Below are 19,351 nucleotides of genomic sequence, written 5' to 3' on the forward strand. Positions count from 1 at the left end.
GATTCGTGCTTGAGAACTTGTTTAACTTCTTGTTGTACCATTTGTGAAACAAACTTGACAAAAGCTCTTTTAGTTCCTGGCGTAGCATTGTACAATCCTCTTATGGCCCTGCTATACTGTTTAGCTCGTATGGCTGTGACTATGGGATCCCATTTTCTTGATCTGGGTGCATTAGCGGTCGATTGGAAAAGGGTTTTACGAGTTGCCGTCACACACTGTAATTTAAGTCAATAAACATAATTTCACAGACTGTATAGATTTCATTTTCAAAAATAAAAGTTTGTATTATTTCTGTTATATCTTTTTGCATTATGTCTAGGGGCGGGGTGGGAGTGGTTACAATTCATAATTATTCATTATACTTATTACAGAGTGATCAGTGCCTTGTTTTATTTCATATCAAGATCCTCTAATGACAGTTTCAATAATGATTTTCTTCTCAATAACCAACACATCAAGTTGTAATCCAAGCTGCATTTTGCATCAATTATGCTGCAAAAAATCTAACTGTTGAAGGACAGACGGAAATAGAAGGGAACTTAACTGTCAACGTGACCCTTATAATATCACCAGCTGAGTATGTTCCTCTTTTAGTATGTAAAATATAAGTTAATGTGGAGAATATCTCAAAAAATCAATACAAAATACAGTAAAACGTGCATTATCTTGGTCGCGCAAAAGTCCTGATAATCAACATTGTAATGTATGCTGGCTTTGTTAGAAGTAGGCAGAATTATATAACTTTACAGAAGCATTTGTTTCCTTTGTTAACTATCACGGTACTTATTTACTGTACAGGTACACATGTAAATTTCGTCAATAGTTAATTTACCTAAGAAACCATGTACGGAACTCTCTGAAAAATCTTTTTTTTTTACTACTTTAATAATATTAATAGCATGTTTTCCATTTTCTTTTAGAAAAAAAAAACACGTATCTGTCACAAATGAATTTTTAATGTTAGAAATATAATTATATTTATCAACTTTGAACTAAAATTTTGACAGTTGGCAATTATGCCAATATGATAACCGAATGGAATATTCTGTATATACTTACTTTTACAGGTGTACTGGTATAACGCGGTATCTTTGCAACAGACGGTCCGCACTGTTCTCTTTTCTTCCCAATATAGGAATAAGAATCTGTCCTACCCCAAAATTCCTTTAAAGAATTTTGGTATTTTACAGTCTCATTTAGTGAGCTCCAACACTTAGTGCACAAAAAGTTTCCTCTGCGTTTTGATGACACTGGGGTGAATTTGGAGCCAGTTATCTTCACAACAGCCTCGCGAGCATTTTCAATTTTGTTTGTAAGGGTGTTCTCCAGCGAAAATCTATAGTATCCTCTGTCATCAGGTTTCTTTTCAAACAGTTACAGCACGTATCCATGTCCTTTTTATTTCAACAATTTCATAAGCTACAGACGACACATTGTAACTTTTCCAACCGCGGAGTGAATTCAGAACGAGACAAAATAAAAGAGCGCGCGCATACAGTGGATCCACACGTGTTGAAGGCAAAGTTTGACGATTTAAAGATGGCTCGGAATATGTATATGGACATTAAAGATGAACAGCTGTTAATTGCAACGACCGTATTAAGTCACAAGAACGTTCTTGGACTTCTTCCGACTGGATTTGGAAAAACTCTATGTACAGTAATACCTACTATGATAAAGGAAAAAGATGACCCTATCACACTGGTTATTTCGCCACTGACATCGCTAGTAGATGAACATATTGCATCTCTTCAGCAGTGGAATTTTTCTTGCTGCAGAATTGAAAGCATTGGAAACATGGACAAAAATGTGGTTACAGGTAAGCTATTTAAACTTTACTTTATCTTTTGTGTTGGATATCAGTATACTTTTCTAATCAAATGCATAACTTGTCATTAAATACATAATACAAAGAAATGTATTAATGTTCATTATGTTGACATTGTTGTAATTTGACATATATACTTACAATAAGAATGATAACTGACGTAAAGAAACAGGTTAATTGAAAAGGATTTTTATGTCATTTCATATATTATCAAAAATCGTGATTCCCGTTTTCATTTATTTGTCAGGTATCAGAAACGGAAAATATCAGTTTGTCTTTTGCTCTCCAGAAGCTTGCTTGAAAGCGTATTGGAAAGATGTATTTTGTTCAACTGTTTGTCAGGTGAAATGCATTCTGCTTGCTATTGATGAAGCCCATTGTATTTCTGAGTGGGGAGAAGAATTAAGGCGATTGGGAGAATTAAGAAGCATACTGAAAGTGCCCGTTATGGCACTTACTGCAACAAGTACGGCGAAGGTCAAAACAGATATCTTAAACTTTCTACAACTCCATGAAGATGATACACAGATTCTGTTCAAATCTCCCGATCGTCCCAACATATTCATTGAAATCATTAAAATGGAGAATCGTGATCACAGGGAAAACCTGTTGTGGCTTTTGGAGCATATAAAAGAAAAGGGGGCTCGATAAAAGAAAGCAATCATTTATTGCAGAAGTATTGACACTGTGGCCAAAGTGTTTGTCACTATGAAAGACTATCTTGGTCCGTATGCCTATATCGATCAAAAGGAAGATTCACAACATCTACTAATAGAAATGTTTCACAGAAGTACCCATCAATTATCCAAGGAACGAATTCTTGATAATTTTAGACGGAAGGATGGCAGCATTCGTTGCATTGCTGCAACGGTTGCATTAGGTATGGGTATGGATATGCGAGATGTTGATCTTGTCCTGCATTTTGGGTGTCCGAAATCGGTTGTTACTTACTGGCAGGAAGCGGGACGTTGTGCTAGGGATGGTAGAAATGGCATTAGTGTTATTTTGCATAACAAATTTACAACTTCCATGAAAACAACAAGCAAAGATATCGCGACAATAGTCACCAATGTCGAAAGGAAGTGCATTAGAAAGCAAATCTTGCAACATCTGTCTCTAGCACAAATAGATGCAAATGAGCCAGTTCCAATATGCAAAGGATGTGAGGATGTACTGTGTCAATGTAGTTCATGTAAATGCTGTTGCGTGTGTATTGAAAAATGCCCATGTTTTGAGCGCACTAATTTCTCTGTGCGTAATTTCCTATCAAGAGAGTGATTATTTTATGTCAATGGATATTAAAACTCAGAATATGTTTTCAATTAGTGAAAGTGGGTCTATATAAAGCGCTCCAAAATGAATCGTAATCATTTTATCCTGACCAGTCGTTTCATTTGTCCAAGTATCATTTTTATCACAGCCCTTTTTTCCACGTTTGAAAATTCTTTAAGAAAACACGGTAGCATTCTCGATTATACCACCGAAAACATTACTTCCATATCTGATCATTCTTGTGAAAGAAGAAAGATCATTCCATTTATAAAACATGAACAACGTTCATTTGTTTCACTGACTCGGTCTTACTCAGTTACAATCAGAAAATCTACACAGATGCATTTGCACGTATTAAACATGCCATCAGTTAGAGAGAAAAGACGCAAAATAGTCACGTGCAAATACTTCTCAAGTGGAGTACTTCCATATGTATACAAGTTATTTATTTAATTATTTATCTACCTACATACCTATATATTTAACTGTCTATCATAAATATATAAATAGAAGAAACAAATACGTGTTTAACGACACACAATACCTTTCTTCAAGAGGAATACGGATTCGGTATGGTTATTTCTATAGTGACTATTTGAACATCAAGCAACGTTTCGTTTCGTTCAAAAAACATATTCCGACTTGAACCTACTTGAACATACTTCGGCATACCTCGACTACCGTCGCATTGCAACAAATTCAAATGTATGTCAACGGAACGTGAAAATGCATCCATTTGCTAGTGTCATATTTTCATTCCACCAGGATAAAGACAGCACAGTAAGTATATTAATTACAAATAAATTAGTGGAAAAATGTCGATATAGGCTGCCAAATGTGTGAGATGTTCCTGAAACTTTGATTACTCATTCCGATGTCAACGACATCGGAACACACTATACAAGGCCGTTATTTGGACAGTAAGACATAGCACCTCAACAAAATCAAAATGTGCTATGTCTTACATGTAGGACTAGACTTACTTCAACTCGTCACTATGTTTCAAGCAACTGTTATATACTTATATATTACTAGATGACGATATCTTATGTTGCCTTACTTGTTTACATTGTATTTTAATCAAATACTGCCTCCCGGAACGTCTTCCGCTAGGTTTGCAATGGCTCCATTGTTCACAGCATTCTATGTTGCTGAGCGCGAGGTGGTAGCGTTCCCGTTTCTAACCCGAATCGGAGATCCTCGTGTGTCCCCGTTGTTTATATCTGTGTAAACATCCGAGATTCTCCAAGGGTACAGATAGTCTGGTTCCCTGCTTAGTATGCTCCCTGCGTTGCACTCCGCTATACTAATTTCGGATTTGTCCATATTTGATTTATACTAATATAGCGGAGTGCAACGCACGGAGCATAACAAACAGGGAACCAGACTAGGGTACAGAGAGTATAAATAAATGCCCATAGTTGCAGACGAGGGACTGACATCATTGAAGTCAGAACAGTCTGTCTCTTTTCGGACCAAAATTTCAAAATTCTAAATCCAAATTTGTATCAGTCATGTCTAATTTTATTCAGGGAAAAGCCATCTCAAAAAGTGTTATGTTATTACAATACCAAAAGTCGGAATTGTCCGGATTTTGATTTATAAAAAATTCGGACTTGTCCAGATTTTAAGTTATCCGAATTTCGGATTTGTCCATATTTTGATTTATACAAATTTCGGGTTTATCTAAAATTTCGGAATTGCCCAGATTTTCATTTGAAGGTTTTATTTTATAGAGTTTCTATAAACAGGGTTAGTACAATTTCTCCCCCAATAAGATTATACTTTCATGTTATAAAAACATAAAAACAATCATTTGTTTAAAATTTAGTTAATAAAAGATTTATGCTAAAATCGTTATTTCTTAAAGTATACATGAAAAATTGTGTATTAAAAATAATCTTGTTTGTTTATGTAAATATAGTAAATAAATGGTCATGAAGTAAAAGTATTATTGTGTATGTCAATGTAATTGTAATCTTTGAAAAAGCAGTTTAATTTGCATACTTGGAGATGTCACTGCTGATACGCTCCAGTGAACTCGGAAGGAGAGTAAAGCGGCTTCTTGGTTAAGAAACGTGTGGCTGCTGACAGCTGAGCACATGGAGGTGACCGCTGATTAAAATACATTTATATAGGAAATTTGCCAAAAAGAGATCAGAATGGTCGTTGTCATCAGGTGACTGCTGAACTCAGGTGACGTTATGACAGGTTTTACATTATGTGAATCGATAGGTCAAGTAAAAGAGTCCTGTTCTTCAACGAAATATATAGTCTTAGAAAACAGACGTTTCAGACCTAAGAAAAAGATGTATAAATCATATAGGGCCTGTAGACATTCATTACCGAATATTTCAGTAGTGGGTGTGAACTTTCAGAATTTGATTGCACATACCTTTAAATGGACATTATTCACTGTTTTCATTCTCAAACATCATTATTCCTTGAAAGGTCATTAAACACACAGCAAAAGAAATATATATGGAAAAATTAATGTTAAAGTACGTCATCATTTACGGACGACGTAAACTTAGATGTGTAAATCCAGTACAAACCGACTGAATGTCACACTCGCTGTTGTCTGCGCATATTGAAAGGAATTCGTACTACCCAGAGCCTAATATTTCCCTCTTATTTTTTTTTACTAAGGAGCAACGTCACTTTACGAAAATGTGTGTGTGTGTGTGTGTGTGTGTGATTTGGATTTTTAACGTAGCTTTTAACAATTTTTCAGTCATATCGCTACGATGTCTGCAGTGTGGCAGTTTATTGTGATGTCTATCACTGGGGCATCATGCCGCAGACATGTGGCACGATATCCCACCCAGTCACATTGTCCTGACATCAGGCGTGTAACAAGATAACCGGGTGGGATATCTCGGATTAACAACAGAACACGTTTTGACGACACAGATATATGGTTTAATATGGCGATTTATATGAGTAGTGGATTATGAAGATGTGTGCGTATTTATAATCCAAATATTGGATCTATTTAACATAAAAAAACGCACAGTTTTAAAAATGGAAAAAATATACAAATAAATTTAGTTCAGTAACCCTAAAATACAGGATAAATGATTTCACAAATGATTCAGTAATGGAAAGATGACTATAGTTCACTCAAATAGTAAACAATGTAAGCGTTTGCACATAGTTAAAAAAATGTATTCGCTCAGGTAGCGAAATTATGTCACTAAACAAGAACGGATATACAATCTATCCTTCCAGTCCTGAATAATACACTGGGTCTTACTAACCCAAAATTAGCATACAGCTAAAAATACATGTGTGGAGATGCACTCCGTCACCCGTGCACCATATCCGCTCCACAGCTCCTCCGAATCAATTTCACAATTAATATAGACTCCGGACTATGATCACTTGAAATATTAGACCCTCCGGACACTTGAAATATTAGACCCTCCGGACCCCCTGGTCCTTTGACGGCTCTGCAGCTGGGTCACCTTAGTCACTCTTGACATTCCGGACGCTAGACATTAGACGCTCCGGCACCTTAAACGCTCCGGACACACGGACGTTTCTACCCTCTGACAACACCGGACACCCCGGATATTCCTACCATCAAAAACTCAGCTGAAAATATACCCGATACAGTGTACTAACCTTGATACAGACATAACGTAAGGACGTTATACATGGTAAGTTAAAAAGATTATATTATTATGGCAATTACAAAACAGAGGTTCAATAGTAAACCTAACCCTGCTTGATAAGACAATAGTAAACAATTCTTTTAAAAAATGTAGCTTTACATTACCAATATAAGTCCTGCACTACGTCGCAACAAGAATAAAAAATGCACGCATTATGGTATGTAAAGAAAACTATAACAAACATGCAAAGGCAAATATGGTAATACACTAGTTATCACTTAAAACCCAAAACATTACCTACCCCTACAGCTGGAGTTGTGCGAATCCTTTTAGCAGGCCGCTTGCTGACAAAACCATTAGTATTGTAAAGGTCCTTTACATGTAGTAACGTATTTATACCTTTAGAATTTTCGTTATTCTTTATCAAAGGCACCTTGCACGTGTGGCACAGGACGAATCGTACTCACGATTTCGAAATACAATAGACCCTGATATAATCACCCTCGGGCATCGTTATACAGCGAAAAGAAACGAAACCCGAGTACATGTATTTAATTAACAACCTTTACACCATTCCGTGACAAGGCGGACCAGTCCTAGCACTAACCTCTTAATGCTGAGCGCCAAGCGAGGCAGCTGTTAGTACCATTTTTGTAAGTCTTTGGTATGACTCGGCCCGGGGATAGAACCCACGACCTCTCTCATCCGAGGTGGACGCTCTAACCACTAGGCCACCGGAACGGTTTTACGAAAATGAGTTATCTTTCTTTCCTCCTCTCTATCTGGCGTTTTACTTTCTAGACCTCACGGTCTTTCCTAATATTTCTGATCACCTAATACCCTTTTCAGTAGACGTGACACGTGGTTAGAATCATCAACACAGCCCCACCCCCAATAAACTATGTTGACTACTTATTGAAGTGCAAAAAAGAACGTATAAGACGGTGTACACCGTTACAAGTTAAACATATATAAACACTACATTTTAGAAGAAGAGATTAACATTTAATTTAAAATAGGTAGATACGCCTACATGACCACGTTGACATGCACTTTAGCTTGTTTGCGTCCAGAAAGTTGGAAAGTGATTGGAAGTAGAAATCTATTTAAAAAAACGGGCTTGAAACGCGGAGGCTGAGCAATATGTAATTAAGGCATATTATGTAGCGACTAGAGCTGAGGTTATTACAAGATATGGAAAGAGACGCGATTATGTTATGTATAAGATTAACAAATAAATGGGCGTCACCAGGAAATAAGAGATTTCACCTACCCAATCGTATGACTAGGCACTCCCATAACAGGTGTTACCAATAGCAAGTAGCCAAATAGTTGCCATGTTCCCCAAGAACCGAATAGCTTATCCAGAAATATTGACGCAAAGGCATTTAAGCATTTGCAAAACAAATTTTATCAATTTGGAAAAGCTTCAGGTTCTGCAGCCACGATAAGACAGAAATTTTATTAATTGGAAATTGGCGTGGAAATCACACACGACTTCCGCCAAATTTAATCAAGCAACAAGTGAGAGCTTTATGAATAAAAAAATACTGGAGGATTTGCATGATTGAAAGATATATTATTTAATTAATAAAGATACTAATACAAATTTGGAATTTTCTGTTGAGATTAGTAATCCGAATCTGATTTGGAATGGAATATGGAAGAAACGGGAGGCTATCTCATCTGCGTCCAAACAAAGCATGATGTTCGTTTACATGACTTTTGGATCACAGGCAAGATGGCCTTATAAATAACATTTTATACATATGATTCCGCCTTGCCATTTTTGTGGTCAATTCACTGATTCTAAATACCATATAATACTGCATTGTCCGCTAACAGCAATTGACCATTATGGAATTACTGGTGCAATAAGGGATATATTTGGGGTATTGACGCAAAAAATACATGTTGCTTACAAATGACATTACTGACAGCAATATATATAATGATTTAGTTGATTATATAACATCAATAATGAAAACCAAATGATTAGGTATGTTTTAAGAGTCACATGATCCCATCAAGCATACAGTTTTAAGTTACTAGAATAAACAAAATTGATCATCTACGGATCACCTTCCTTGTCTGACGTAAGAGGGTTCTGGGAAGGCCCTATAGTCTCTTCCAGTTAGAGCCTGAAAGGAGGGACTACAAAATTCGGCAAGTCTCTCCAAGCTCCAAGGAGAGTACACCCCATCGAGAATTGAGTAACCCTCCCCCTCCTGACCCCTTCCCACTCCTCTCCCTTCCCCTTTTATCAGGCGGAAATGAGTTGCTGTCCAGCAACCCTAAAATATTAAAAATTAACATCATAATATACTAACTTGCTACCTCATGGGTACTAACATAACATTAACAATATTAAGTGCATAACGCAATGACGTATGGGACAGGGAATTTGGCGTAACTGATTAAGTAGCACATCATGGTGTGATACCTATACTACGTGGTTCACTCGAATTAGTAGGGAAGGCAAAAAAAACAAAACAACAAGAACATTACGAAACCACGAATACGGGGATACACAAACACAATACCAAAAACTTAGAGGTAGCGAAAATATACGCACTAAATGCATAAATACAACATGAATATTTTTTTTTTCTTTTTCTTTTCTTTCTTCTTCTCCTTACGTTAAACACAACAGAAAAATATATAAGGAAAACAAGGCATGGGCAAGAAGCAATCAGCCGCTGTGGTAGAAGCGGCTGGACAAAAGAGACACCTGCCATCACCAAATGCTTGCACTGGACCCCCTAGCTGAATTTATTTTTATTTTCATCAGATAGTATCTTATTTAAGAACATAAATACATCTTCAATAATATGATTTGACTTTTAAGCCAGTCCACACAGAAAAACATGGATACTGTACAATATAGCAATACATACATAGCACACATTGAACAATATAGATCCTTGGCAAGGATCCCAAATGCTCTTAAACCAGCCCGGGATTATGAGCTTATGATACACTAGGTTAGCCGGTGCACCAAACCCTAATTTCAGTTTACTTTTTACAAACACACAACAACAGGCTATGGGAGAAAACTTAAACACATAAAAAGCTCTCAATCTTTCGGACTAGAAGGTCCTCTCAGTGATGGAGACTGAAAGGGACCGCATCAATAACGATGCCTGTAAATCTAAATTTAATACCATCTTAAAATAGACATGCTTACTGATTTATCCTTTTAACTTTCACAGAAATGTCTGGTACATTCTTTTGCGGGAATGACCCTCCACCAGTGTGTACATGCGTTAACTGTTACGCTAAGAAATCTCCAGTACATTGTGGGTCTACCCTCCCTCTCCCCATCCCTGGCCACCACCTCTTTACGTTGTAGGATCCATGTGCAAAAGAGCGTACATAGGCAGGAGGTTCAGGATAAAAGACAGTCTGCAGCAGAAAAAAAGATTGTAAATTTGGCTATGCCATTTATAATGGCAGACAGAGTATTAAATAATACTACAAGGTCGCTTTCAGTATGAGACTGACATAATATTTTAATTCTTTTTTAACTAAATTTTTAGTTCCCTTTAACTACTAGTATATAGTATCAAAATTTTAAAAAATGACAGAAAGGCCTATAAAGATCACGACGAATGGTATTCTCTCTCTCTCTCTCTCTCTCTCTCGTTAAATTCTCGGTAAATTAGTGTTTAAAAAGACTTTCAAATAAACACGTGACAACTTACCTGCACTCCTCTCTGCTCGACTGTCCAATTTAAATAGTTAAAATATACAACAGATAATTATGAAACTTCCACACAAAAAGTTTTTCGAGAACAATACCTCGCGACATAAAGTGTCTATCACTGGATCAGTAACCCCAGGAATCTAAAACCTGCCCTATGTTTCTTAACAACAGCAATTGGTATGATAATGGCTAATAACTACCTATCCACTCTTCGGAATAATCAACTGAATACCCCTTAAAGAAGTCACCCATTATTCAATATATCAATTAGTAATGTGTTTAAACGAGCAGTCATTTGTGGAAGAAAGTAATTTCAAACCAAATTGCCCTGTTTAGTGCCTTTTGCTGTTCAGATATATCACGAAGTTTATAAACCGGTTAATACAGCACAAGAAAGAATAAATAAACTGACAACAAGAAGCTATCGATTTCCAAATGACCTTCTATAGTAGATATTATCATGGGGATATAATTGACGTTATGCCATGAGACTCTTCTTCAACATGGATGTATATGGTCTCTTAAATGCGGTGTATTCTTATCTAAAGAACCCGCCGAGAGGAATAATGTGGCATTGTTAAATACTAGCGGCAAACCTAATTTCGTAATCGTCGTAGACTGAACTCTGAAAAATATAGTTTCAAATGTGATTTTAAATACTCCACTACGGAGAGTACAGGTTTAAATACATCTTGGTTGCTTTTTTACAAAATTTATTGAATTCTTTACCTATTAAATCAATAAAATTGTGTTTTTTTAATAAAATGTTTAATCGTGTACCTGGCATTATTAACCTATATAGAGGTAAATATATTTCTGATTAGCACAACAATTATCTCCCTTTCTCCTATGGCTTTTAATTGGTAATTTTTATGCTGAAATTAACGTCCCACGCTTCCCAAACCTAATATGGAATATATTATACAAACAAGCTCTCTTGAATCAGAGTCATAAAAATTGAGAGAACATAATTCTCCCTCATAACCTAACTCAACTTACTAATAAACCCAAAAGGGTAATTTAGTGCATATCTCCTTTCATTGGTCACATATACACTATTCATCCATAAGACATGTCCAAAAATATTATCGCCCACCTTAAGTCTAAGTGACCTCTAACTGGTCTGTAAGTAGCGAAATAAAATCATCAACCATAGACAATTCCTCATAAGAAACGTTCAGTCATTCTGATAACGATTTATTTATATAAGAGCTGTCCTTCGCGTTCGAGAACACATCATTTGTATCATTCGATCCAAACAATGTGTCAAAAGTTTGGTCTCGGGATTTGTTTATCCATCCTTAATAAACATGATCCAAAAAGATTTGAAAGATTCAAACGATAGTAAACGAATGATGCAAAACTAACTAATAAATGAGGTGACTTCTTTCACCTAATCAACGATTGGCAAAATTATAGGACTGGGCTCAAGCAAACAAACTGTCTTATCAAGGAATGAAAGAGAACATATTACGTTTGTTTTCTCTTAGAACGGATAATTCATCTGAAGACCAATGTTCAGTCTGTTTAAAAGCAGTGTACACAAATTAAAATGCACATAAAACTATAACAACAACTAGAATGATAATTGATCCACTGTGATCAATTCGAACACGGGATTTATCTAGAGTGACATTGAAGTTGTTTCTGTATACTCTAAATAGCAGTCTTAATTGGGACATCCATATTTAATTACATTTTGTTCTAAGTCAGTGGACTGCAGGTATTAAAATTCGTCCAATATGCTTCTGAAAATATTACTAAACTATATTACAATATTCTACAAATCTTAGATTATGAGTGTACCCTTTGGGCACTTCAGTAAATCTCAAACCGACAAACATTACTAGCTGCAGAATGAGTTGCCCAGTAATTATCCGTGTTATCTGCCCGAATAGTTCTTTGTGTTATCTATCATTTCTGGAGCGGCTTGTACAGACACATTATGCTAATGTTACGTTTTATAGATACCACTCCACTTCTCTCTTATTAAATAATTTACGTGAAAGACATTCGTAAAAAAATTCCTTAACGATAAAGGTAATATAGAAACAAAATTTATATATATATATATATATATATATATATATATATATATATATATATATATATATATATATATACAACTCAGAGAACCTCATTTATTTGTTAGTAATATGATTTAATAATCAACAAAGAGTCGACTACCATTCTGCATAAATGCAGTTTTACGAATATCGAGTTTTCGAGTTTGGACCAATTTACATACATACATACATACATACATACGTCGACAATATTGAGTATAGCTAATATTTCTTGAACCCTAGAAAGCAATGAAAGGGGTTGTGGATGGTCTTCAACAATTCATCGCTGTCAAACAACATCCATCGGTGGTGAGGTAAATCATGGAATTGTTCTCTGAAACAAGAGCTTTGGGATCAATAAAAAATCTGAATTCTCTTTGTTCGCTAAAATATCGAATATGCTGTTCCCTTTAGCTGCTATTATCAAAGTTTTCGTAACTGAAGGGATTAGATAGGCCACCACAAATCATATCTGCTTCTCTTTATAGTCGATATCTTGGTTAATAGGTGTATCATTAAAACTAAACACGTGACTTACCTGAACTCAAACTTTACACAAAGGCAATGTTAAATTAAACATAGAGATAATTGAAAACTGAAACTCGTGATACAAAATGTCTAGAATAGGACCAAGGGGTAAACGACAAGGAATCTTAGGAAGAACGAACGATCATCTAATGTAATCACTCAGTATTCAGTAAATCAAGCAACGTGTTATGTGTTAAATTGTCCATGGAATGGAAGGACTATTTTTGCAGAACGCATGTTAGAAACCTATATATTATATCATATATTCCGTAACAGTAAAAGAGCGTGTCTGGCGAGATTATTTATTCAAAACGAGATAATAGGTTATCCTCATGCATGCAGTTTTGTCGTACCTATGCTGAAACGCTAACAGTCTTACAAAATGTATGTTTTCGTGCTATATCTTCTCGAATTGTTGAAGCTGATGAAATAGAACGCAAACAGGATATACCTGATAAACAATGCGGGTCGTGTAATCTTTATCGTTCTATGTTTTGTTGAAAAAGGATCCTTTTTACAGTGATGAATTAATAATAAAAAAAAACTAAAGTACCAAAAATTAAATAAATTATACAAGAAATCCAGTTCATTTAAGTCTTAGGTTTGAAAAAGAGAGCGACGATAACTGTAGGAATGAGGGATCTAATGTTTAAAACAATGGCACGATAGTTTGAATAAATATCTGATGTTGCTTTAACATCAAAGTATAAACATACCGTGCAAGAATATAAATGCATAATAATAATAATGAATTTCCTTTACACGTTGGGATATAACGTGTATCTTTTAATCCTTTTTAAGCGTTCTAGTTTCCAGTTTGATTTACTCGTTGTTTATCACAAAGACATGGATCTTACAAAACCATAATCGAATGGCGGTGTCCTAACATACTGAAGATGTCAAGACCATTATGTTACAACTGATAGCTTTGTGGTAGTCTAAACTACAGTAATACGTCCGTAAAAAGGTCACTTCTATTTAAAATCACCTTTACAATTCATTTACATTTTCGAGGTCACTACAAACTTACTGTAGATGAAAGTCTGTATTAAGCAGCTAGTTAACTTCCAGGTGGGGATTTATTTATAATTATTAGACTGTATTTGTCTTTTTTAAGCAGAACGATTATCCTGACTTGGCCCTTTCTTTAAATGTGATTGTTATATTGATTTGGCCCTTTCTTCAAGTGTCATGGTTATCTTGACTTAGCCCTTTCTTTAAGTGGGATGGTTATATTGACTTAGCCCTTTCTTCAAGTGCGATGGTTATCTTGACTTAGCCCTTTCTTTAAGTGTGATGGTTATATTGACTTAGCCCTTTCTTTAAGTGGGATGGTTGTTTTGTTTTAGCCCTTTCTTCAAGTGTGATGGTTATCTTGACTTAGCCCTTTATTTAAGTGGGATGGTTATCTTGACTTAGCCCTTTCTTTCAGTGTGATGGTTATATTGACTTAGCCCTTTCTTCAAGTGCGATGGCTATCTTGACTTAGCCCTTTCTTTAAGTGGGATGGTTATATTGACTTAGCCCTTTCTTCAAGTGTGATGGTTATATTGACTTAGCCCTTTCTTTAAGTGTGATGGTTATCTTGACTTAGCCCTTTCTTCAAGTGCGATGGTTATCTTGACTTAGCCCTTTCTTTCAGTGTGATGGTTATATTGACTTAGCCCTTTCTTTAAGTGTGATGGTTATCTTGACTTAGCCCTTTCTTTCAGTGTGATGGTTATCTTGACTTAGCCCTTTCTTCAAGTGTGATGGTTATATTGACTTAGCCCTTTCTTCAAGTGTGATGGTTATCTTGACTTAGCCCTTTCTTTAAGTGGGATGGTTATAATGACTTAGCCCTTTCTTCAAGTGCGATGGTTATCTTGACTTAGCCCTTTCTTTAAGTGTGATGGTTATATTGACTTAGCCCTTTCTTTAAGTGGGATGGTTGTTTTGATTTAGCCCTTTCTTCAAGTGTGATGGTTATCTTGACTTAGCCCTTTCTTTAAGTGGGATGGTTATCTTGACTTAGCCCTTTCTTTCAGTGTGATGGTTATATTGACTTAGCCCTTTCTTCAAGTGTGATGGTTATATTGACTTAGCCCTTTCTTCAAGTGTGATGGTTATCTTGACTTAGCCCTTTCTTTCAGTGTGATGGTTATCTTGACTTAGCCCTTTCTTTAAGTGGGATGGTTATCTTGACTTAGCCCTTTCTTTCAGTGTGATGGTTATCTTGACTTAGCCCTTTCTTCCAGTGCGATGGTTATCTTGACTTAGCCCTTTCTTTAAGTGGGATGGTTATATTGACTTAGCCCTTTCTTCAAGTGTGATGGTTATATTGACTTAGCCCTTTCTTCAAGTGCGATGGTTATCTTGACTTAGCCCTTTCTTCAAGTGTGATGGTTATATTGACTTAGCCCTTTTTTCAAGTGCAAAGTTTATATTGACTTAGCACTTTCTTTACGTGTGATGATTATTTTGACTTAGCCCTTTTTTAAGTGCAATGGTTATCTTGACTAAGCCCTTTCTTTAGGTGTGATGGTCATATTGACTTATCCCTTTCTTTAAATGCTATGGTTATCTTGGATTTATATTTTATTCTCTGCATAATCTACATGCAAAGTGTTAAATATATGGAACATACTTCTTTAAACGAATTAAATAGTTCCAACAGGTTATGAACATATGGGATGGTTGATTAGCAAATAGTTTGGAAATTACAGCAAAATAAATTGTCCATAAAGAATGTAAATAATCACAGGTAAGGTTTTTTCGTAGCAGATAGTGCTTACCAAATCGATTTGTAATGGAATACAAGTTTGCTAAACCAACTGACTTCGATTCATTAATGCTAAACCGATTTTTAAATAATCTTATCTGTATCCTAACCAACAACATTGAGTTTCTTAATAATGATATCTATGTGTCGAAAGCCAAATGTCCGGCAGTAAAATCCGCTATATTGTGAACTGATTGCAACTCAGCGTTGCAAAGTATGTACTAAAACGAGAGTGGGGTGGGGATACAATTTACTGTTCTTGTTTAGGATTCGATGACGTTAATCCTGGTTTCCTGTCATAGCTATCCGCTTTACCAAGCTTTGTCTCAAGCGTTGCCAAAAAGACTGAATTTGCGACAGTGAACTCATATTACTATTGCTGTTCTTAAATCTTCAAACACAAAAGTTGTAACCCTATATTTTTTCTCAATAATGAATTACCGGCGAAGTATTAAACCTGACTTTCGATTAATCTTTCGATCTCTCAACTTGTACAGACCCTGGGCATAGCAGGGTATGGTGTACACTAGCAATTAATTTAACTCAAACTTCAGAAAATGTGTACAACTTCTCGTAGCTATTACCTTGTACAATCTCTTGACAATGAAGGATATGGTACATTCTAATGCTTGTTTTTACCTAAAATATATACTACAAAGAATGTATGCAAGTGCTCGTTGCTTTCATGTAATGTACCAGGATCAAGACAGGATATACTGTGCTTGTGAATATTTCAGTCTAAACTATATATAAAAAATGACGTTTCAAATCAAAATAGATTTCACGCGTCTCTAAACACAAATTTCCAATCACAGTGTCCAAGTGGGTAGATTTCCGTTCTTGAAACCAGAAGGGTGCATGTTTGAATCCTGTACGGACCAATCAGCATGTATTATAACCTTCGAGTCTTTATGAGCAAAGCACGTTACTGTAATTACCTTGTCAGGGCATATTTTTTCATGCATTGATTTGCCGCTCAACCTCTAATAAAATATAATAGGCCGTAACTTTTGATTTGTGTTTTATCTCTGCTAACGTCAGACTGTAAAATCCACGGCCGAATTCCTAATAAATATGTATATATAAAGGTTTGTTATATCTTTCTTTTGTTACAATGTTTAATTGATTATAGCGGTAGATATATTTGGTACACATGTGAATATTTGCTAAATAATGATGTTCTAATTACCCGAGACTCCGAAGCCAGATAAACAATGCTGGCCAGTGAGAACAAAATGCCCGATAATCCGCCGCTTGATTCCTCTCTAATTTCAGAATTGTCCTTCGGGACATGTCGAGACAAATTTTAATTTGCCGGAGCAAACTTCCATCCTGTTGGTGAAACGCGGCAATTTACTTTCGAGTTTTTGAAAGACTAGTAAATTACTAATAGATATCCCTAGGTATACCCCCTAACATTAGGAATGTCGTCCACTTACCACACTTCTATCGAAAACAATAAACATTGTGAAGAAAGTGAAGCACGTGATCTACCAGGAAAAGATTGTCTTGGCTACCTTTAATTAGTGCTCACTTAGCTTTATTGTGATTCTACTGGCAGAAGGATAAAATACTATTTGTAAGACCGTCTTCCAAACATACAGCTTTATACTCGAAATCCACCTCTTTATACAATTAACAGTTTTTGCATTGAAAGTATTAAAAAACACAACAGTATTTTCAGGCGTTCTATCCATGCATTAGAGAAACAAGCGAAACCAGCTTACTGCACAATGGGTAGGTTCCAGTAGAAGCAGCAACCGGTGCATGATGCGTGACTGAGTAATGGTATTAAGGCTAACATATATATATACAAGAAGCTGAAAATGTATTACCTTATAGTTTGAATAGAGGAATGTTTATCTATTTGTTACAAGTATTAAGGGAGTCGAATGTGGTTCGTTATCGCTTTAAAGTCTTTGTTTAAAAATGAACTGTCGTTTGGCGGAGGTGAGATAAAAGGGAAATTCCCATCAAAATATGGATTCGACAGAAATATTTGAGTAAGTATTTTCAGATTTATAGTACCCAGATGATTATTTTCCATATCGTTCAATCCCAACAATTTAAAAAAAACTATAATTAGTTATTCATTAAGTTATGAACAAAGACATTTTCATATAAAATTGATTTTTATGATTCAACTACTGAAACATGGTCATATATGTTGATACTTACTGGTTTATCCCTTTTTCTTCAGTATATCACGTATTTCTACAAATCAGTGTTGTTTCTTGAAAGATCTATTATCATTACATCTGAATTCTGACAGTATATATACCAGTATAAACTCTTTTCTACACATATTTACATACGGACAACGAAAAATAAAGCAATTGGTTATACCATTTCTCAGTCACGAAACAAACGTTATATGCAATCTTTACTATTTACTACCGTCTTAAATATTTCCACAGAAGTAGCTATTATTCAGTTATAGCTTGGTAACAGCCAAGTTGGCATCACACTGTCAGGACCAATATTACCAAAAGAAACAAAATAGTGACGAAAGGTTATACCATATATGGTTCGTCTTTTCTAGTCACGTATAGATCGAACAAAAATGTTTCATATATTTATGTGTATGAATGTTTGAGTATTTTGACCTTTCAACTGATTTAAATACTATATGTGCAATGTATTATATTTGTTGTTCCCTCCTTGTCAGTGGTCATTAGCCTCAAAGTGGCTTATAAATGGCACTCTGGCGTCAGTGAAAAAGATCCAGTCAATGTGTATTCAGAGATATAACATCATGCCTAGTAAAGATATCCCATCACTGTAGCGCACATGTGCACTTAAAAGTTTAAAACCTGCGCATATAATGCACTGACAATTATGTTTAAACGTTTGCACATTCACATTTAAAATTTACCTTCCCAAAATGGAAAAAAAAAAACGAATTCTAAAAGATAATTGCACACAAAGACAAAAGTAAATAAAAAAGGAATTATAAAGATTAAAATTATTAATATAAAGAAACAAATATAGATTAAAACATTAAAAAAGTAACAAAAGTTTAAAATTTACAAAAGATTTTACATACATACATACATACATACATACATACATACATACATATTGACGATTGGTGATGAAAGAATCGCTGACACCGTATCTGACATTCATACATGATATAACATTACCCTGTGTCTAATTTACAAACATTTTCGTTTCTGAATGTATAAAAATACTTTTATTTCAATTCATATTTTATGTATAGCAACTATATGGGCATAGAGTTTAAAAACTCTGAAAGTTTTACCTATTTCCTTTTCTACTTCCTAACATCTTCGAGTCACCCTTGAAAAATCGTGAATTGCAGCCGTTATGTTCATGATTCAAGTATAATCCTGGGAGGATGAAAGAGAAGCTCATTGTTTTGAATATTTTCTTCATCACCATATACCAGACATCTCTAGATTTCAGTGCTAATCAAATTTGTAGTTTCTATTGATTTTAAAGTGGAAAACGTTTTGTATACTATTTAAAACTACAAACATAACAATGTGTTCTCCAGTAAATGTAGGCAAATGAAACATCGATACCAATTTATTTGTTTTTGCGTTATTC

General features: G+C 35.2%; 1 protein-coding gene across 1 annotated transcript; it reads left to right on the forward strand.

Annotated features, from left to right (window-relative positions):
* The first annotated feature begins 1,732 nt into the window (after positions 1 to 1,732).
* Positions 1,733 to 18,529, forward strand: LOC149783641 (uncharacterized). The gene is made up of 4 exons (XM_089932880.1): positions 1,733 to 1,819; positions 2,171 to 2,436; positions 2,662 to 2,810; positions 18,447 to 18,529. The coding sequence occupies exons 1-4, from the start codon at positions 1,733 to 1,735 to the stop codon at positions 18,527 to 18,529; spliced, it is 585 nt and encodes a 194-aa protein (XP_089789006.1).
* Positions 18,530 to 19,351: the final 822 nt, after the last annotated feature.

Source organism: Sinohyriopsis cumingii, chromosome 14 (genome assembly GCF_028554795.1).
Source record: "Sinohyriopsis cumingii isolate HCF-2022 chromosome 14, ASM2855479v2, whole genome shotgun sequence".
Lineage (NCBI taxonomy): Eukaryota > Metazoa > Mollusca > Bivalvia > Unionida > Unionidae > Sinohyriopsis > Sinohyriopsis cumingii.

Bases quoted from the DNA above. Each gene is read 5' to 3' on its own strand.
- LOC149783641 (XM_089932880.1), top strand. From the start codon at position 1,733: ATGAACATATTGCATCTCTTCAGCAGTGGAATTTTTCTTGCTGCAGAA. The intron at 1,820-2,170 runs GTAAGCTATTTA...ACTGTTTGTCAG, and splicing joins GGACAAAAATGTGGTTACAG to GTGAAATGCATTCTGCTTGC. The intron at 2,437-2,661 runs GTTGTGGCTTTT...TGATAATTTTAG, and splicing joins CGTGATCACAGGGAAAACCT to ACGGAAGGATGGCAGCATTC.